At 40.5% G+C, this 5,181-nt stretch overlaps 1 protein-coding gene across 1 annotated transcript; it reads right to left on the reverse strand.

The window, feature by feature from the left end:
- Positions 1 to 1,947: 1,947 nt before the first annotated feature.
- Positions 1,948 to 2,886, reverse strand: LOC124973432 (olfactory receptor 2L13-like). Its single transcript, XM_047537368.1, has one exon. It carries the CDS (start codon positions 2,884 to 2,886, stop codon positions 1,948 to 1,950), a length of 939 nt encoding a protein of 312 aa, XP_047393324.1.
- Between the last annotated feature and the right edge of the window lie 2,295 nt (positions 2,887 to 5,181).

Below are 5,181 nucleotides of genomic sequence, written 5' to 3' on the forward strand. Positions count from 1 at the left end.
GAACATATACTGTTGACACTGGGAAAATGTTCCCTAGTAGTAGAAAATCAGTTATTCTTTATTTTTCCATAATATCCTTTCTTCTTCCTATCCTTAATTTTGTACCAAAACAGTTTCATAGTGAAGTGACAGGCCCAGCTTAAATTGCCTCCTGGGAACACATTCTGTGCTCACCAACAGACTCTCTGAAACTACAGAAAGTGGGCATCCCCTATAATGATTCCAGGCCCCCACCAAATATGCCCCTCTCCCACCTCAGCCTTGGGGTCTCTGTGTTCTGATCCTGAGCTCTGAGAGGAGGGGTATCTCCACTTCACCCGTCTCAGCAGGAAGCAGTCAGATCTGCTACCAATGCCCCAATTCATTCTTTCCTTTCAGAGTCTGGAATAAAGGATATAAAAAGTAAAAACTCCAAGAGATAGAGTGACCCAGGAGGAGGGAGGGGGAAGGGAAGAAGACAAGCATTTTTCCTTTCCCAGTAAATTCCTGGGGAAAGAATGCAAACATTCACCCTTTCCTAGTGATGATGAATCCTAGAGGGGGAGAAAAATCAATAACAATAAGTCCCAGAGCTATCAGATAAGCAATGAGCTCTGGGCTCTAAACTTTAAGGAGTTTCTCCTTCCTCACTGCCCAAACCAGCACATTCTTCTCAAGTCTCTAATGATTGAATCACCTTCATCGTAACTCATAAAACAAAATCTCCTCTTGTAAAGAGTGGGATTTCCTGTTTTTTTTTTTTCTTTTTATAATCCAGGGGGCTTGAACTCAGGTTCACATGGCCACTGAGTCACATCCCCAGAACTATTATGTGCTTTATTTAGACAGAGCATCGCTGAGTTGCTTAGCACCTCATTTTTGCTTACGCTGGCTTTGAAGTCCCTCACCTGCCTCCGTCCCCCGAGCTGCTGGGATAACAGGCATGTGACACTGCCCTGGAAATTGCGGTCATTTTATGCCCCCAAAATGAGCCCCTTGAATGGCTGATTAACTCTGCAGCTGCATAAACAGCATTACTGATCTGTGAGGTCTGCTCCCATCTCAGTTACTTTGTGCTCCTTTAGTCAGCTTTCTCACTGCTGTGAATAAACCATCTGATGAGCACATTTATAGAGGAGGTCATGTTAATTTTTGGACTCATGGTTTCACAGGACTTAGTCCATGGAGGCCAAATCCATTCCTCAGGACTGAACCTGAGGCAGAACATCATGTACCACAGGGAAGCAGCTTGCATCAGCTGGAAGAAAAGAGAAAGTGTTTCCACTCTCCAGATACAAATATGCACTGCACATTCATGCCCCAATTTCAATCTCCTCCTGTCACACCCTACAAGGTCAGTCACCACTGAGTTAATCCCTGTCAGGGGATTAAATCACACATTGGGTTAAGCCTCTTTCAGTCCAATCATTTGTCTTCTTAATCTTCTTGCATTTTTACACACATGAGCTTTTGGGACACCTCAAATTGAAACCATAACAGTGCTTAGAAACACTGGCCCCATGTTTTCATGGGGCACATGAAATATGAAAAGTACACTATGCTACGGGTTATAAATTTCATACAAAACTGTGCAAAATTAGAATGAACACAAGGTATAGAAGCACAGTAAGGATTCATTTCAAATATGTAGATATGATAAATATCAAAATCAGTACAAATATTATTATATTAATATTATAATATTTCAAATATATATACCAAAAGTACAGTATAACACTAATTTGTAGTACTATAATTAATTATAACATTTAGAATCTAACAATTTTAATAAATATTATAGCTGTACATAGCAATAAATGTATCATCTGATCAATTGTATTGATAAATAAATCACTAAAATTCTAATTACATACATAGGTCCTATTATAATCCTATTGGTCAGTGCTGCTCTAGAGTGCTCTACTCAACATCAAAAGAAACCATGCAGAAGAGCAGGGACAGACATGATCATTTCTTCCTGGGTGAGAACATCCCACACAATATTCCCATGGCGCCCAGGACCTCCTTGTTCCTCAGGCTGTAGATGATGGGGTTGAGCATGGGGGTGAGGATGGTGTAGAAGACAGCCAGGCTCTTATCCTCTGTTGGTGAGCAGAGACTCCTGGGCCAGAGATACGTGTAGACAAAAGGTGCATAGTAAAAGGTCACCACAGTCAAATGTGTGGAGCACGTGGTGAAGGCCTTTTTCCTTCCGTCTTTTGAGCGCATGTGGAAGACAGCAAACAGGACCCGTCCATAGGAGGCAGTAATCCCAAGGAATGGAAGAAGGAGAAACACAATTGTGCTCCCAAAAATTGTGTACTCGTAGACCCAGGTGTTCATACAGACCAGAGGCAACATGGTTGGAACCTCACAGAAAAAATGATTGATGGCCCTGGACCTGCAGTAAGGAAGATGAAGAGTATAGATGGTGTGCACCAGAGAGTGAATGGAGCCCAGTGTCCATGTTCCAATGATCATCTTCACACACCTGCTTTTACTCATGTGGATGGGGTAGTGGAGGGGGTGGCAGATGGCCACAAAGCGATCATAGGCCATGGAGGCCAGGAGTAAGCCCTCAGAACATGCCAGTGTCACAAAGAAGAACATTTGCACACCACAGCCCAGGAAGGAAATGCCATTCTGTCCAGACAGGAAGTTGATGGCCATCTTAGGCACTGTGGTGGAGATGTACATCAGGTCCATGAGGGACAGCTGGCTGAGGAGAAAGTACATGGGGGTGTGGAGTCGTGGGTCCAAGAATATGAGGACAGTCATTCCTGAGTTCCCCAAACAGGCGAGGACAAACACAAAGATGATCAGGAGCAAGAGAAGTAGGCCAGTTTGGTTTTGGGGTAACAACCCCAACAAAATGAAATCATTTAAAGTTTGGTTCCATTTCTCCATGAAAATGTACTGTTTTAATTTTTTGGAAAAAATAATCAAATAAAAACTAAGAACTAAACCTGAAATAAAACAGAAAATGAAAATAAAAATGAATTGCTTTCATTCATTGTTTTTAGGATGAATTAATTCTCCTTCAACATCATAGCCTTTGTTCAGTTGTTTGTTAGACCTGAATTGAATGTTCCTGTCCCTGTTCTCTCTGTAACCATCTCAGCAGGTGGTAGACACAAACATGGTTTTGAAATACAAATTCTATTAGAGGCACAGCAAACCCACTGAGGTAGCTGGAGCCTTCCTCCCTGCTGAGTCCTGGCAGGACTTTCCTCAAGACTATGCAGCAGTCTCAGCTCCTGAGGAGTCAGGGTACTTTTTTCCCTTCTCAGCTAAGCACTGCTGTTTGCCACAGACATGGCTGTGTGACTCAGAAGGTCCCTGTGTGTTTGAACCTGTATCCTCAGTGACTGCCTGCTCCACATTTTTAGTTCCTGCTCTTCCCTCCCCACAGGCACTGCCTGATCTGAGGAACCAGGTCTTCACCAGGAGCTGTGCTCCTAGATAGAAATTTCTGAGCTCATCCTAAAAGTGGGTCACCATTCAAAACATTGTTTTTTAATATAATTGTGTCATATGTCCTTAAAAATCCACCCAACTTATAATATGCTCTTTATACTTTGTATAGTCTCTCTTCCCTAAAGAGGTTTCCATTTTCTGATGCCCTACAAATTCAAAATCAAACACATAGACATCCATTCACATTTTTATTTTCTTCCTATAAGAAAATAACACATAATAAAACTGCCAGATCAAATAATGTGCAACATAGTTTCCACCCTGATCCTCAGATCAGCAGTTAGAACTAGCACGGTAATGGAAACATAGCATTGGTGTAGATGAGGGGACACACACACTCAAACTTGTTCCAGAGGATTCTTTAGGTGCCCTGATGTGGCTAACGATTGTTATATCATTTACTACAATTTAATCAAAAGCACAAATTCTGTAAGTTTAAGCATTCATGTGTTCACTTTACAAATACTAAACATGTAATTCATTGATGTAAAGAATAATAGTTTCAAATTGATTTATGCAGACTGTCAGACCATGATCCTGACTACTTCCTATTTTTAATCATTTAGTAATTATCTGGAAAATGCTTTACTCTGCATACAACAATTCATTCAACTCAGTTTGTGCCAGTCTTGGTGTCCTCGTGCCTAATTCCATGTTTGAGAGTAGGTAAGAGCACATGGATCTTAGGCTGTTCATTTTATCTTCCTGTCCTGTAGTTTAGTTTTTGTACATTTCAGGCAGGATGGTGCACTGCGTGCTGAGCTGTTCCACTAGGAAGAATGTGAGCAGTGGTGCCTTGTTGATTTATACCTTCCATGTTTGTCATTGTCATCTTCAGAGTTAATCATTCAAGGAAAATGAAAGAAAATGTAGGTTTTGATCATTAAGAGTAAAATTGAATTGATATAAACATGAGTAAAATTCCCTTCCAAAATACTGTTGTGACTTTTTGGGTCCATGCCCTTAGTTGGGAATTGTACCAGGAATCTGTCTTTTCCCTTTGTATCATTCCTGTCCTGGTATTTGTTTTCTATCATTCGTTCTCTCAAATATGCAGAAATCATGATTTATATTTCCAGTGTATGTGTTTTAACTTCTTTATTTATCTGGAGTTGGTATGAGATTTTCCACTTTCTATGTTTGTGCTTTCCTATCTTAAAGAATTACCGATGACACATCCCATCCCAAATATTAATTTGCATTATCACCTTCCACTATTGATTTTCCAAAGGAAAGAAAAATTACTAAAAATTTGTTGTCAATATTCACATTTATTCATTTAAGATAAATTGTCAGTTCATAAAATACTGGTGAAAATAAATAAAAGTGTGAAAGAGAGTTTATTATAAAAACTGGAAAGTATTTTGATAGCTGTGTAACAGACAAACACTCAGAGTTAAATATGTGTGGTCAGGACCCAACAGGAACCCAGAACCACAGCCCAGCAGCAGAGATGGGATCACAGGCTCCACTTCTTCTAACAACTTTTACAAACAAAACTCATGACCTCACAGAGAAAATGAACACAAGATTCCCAGCATGGTGACACATTTGGTCCTTCATATTTTGGACTGATTGATGGCATTCTTCCTGGCTATGGACTTGCTTCAGTGGGTAAAACACATGAGGTTTCACAATCTGGAGTTCTTTTTTAGTGGGTGACAAGACCACAGAGCAGTACCTCACACCCATGCTGTGTGGTGTGTGGACATCAGTATGAGCAAA

This window comes from Sciurus carolinensis (genome assembly GCF_902686445.1).
Source record: "Sciurus carolinensis chromosome 19 unlocalized genomic scaffold, mSciCar1.2 SUPER_34, whole genome shotgun sequence".
In the NCBI taxonomy this organism is placed as follows: Eukaryota; Metazoa; Chordata; class Mammalia; order Rodentia; family Sciuridae; genus Sciurus; species Sciurus carolinensis.

What these genes read in the sequence shown, in the direction of transcription:
- LOC124973432 (XM_047537368.1), bottom strand. Translation starts at nt 2,886, where the DNA reads ATGGAGAAATGGAACCAAACTTTAAATGATTTCATTTTGTTGGGGTTG.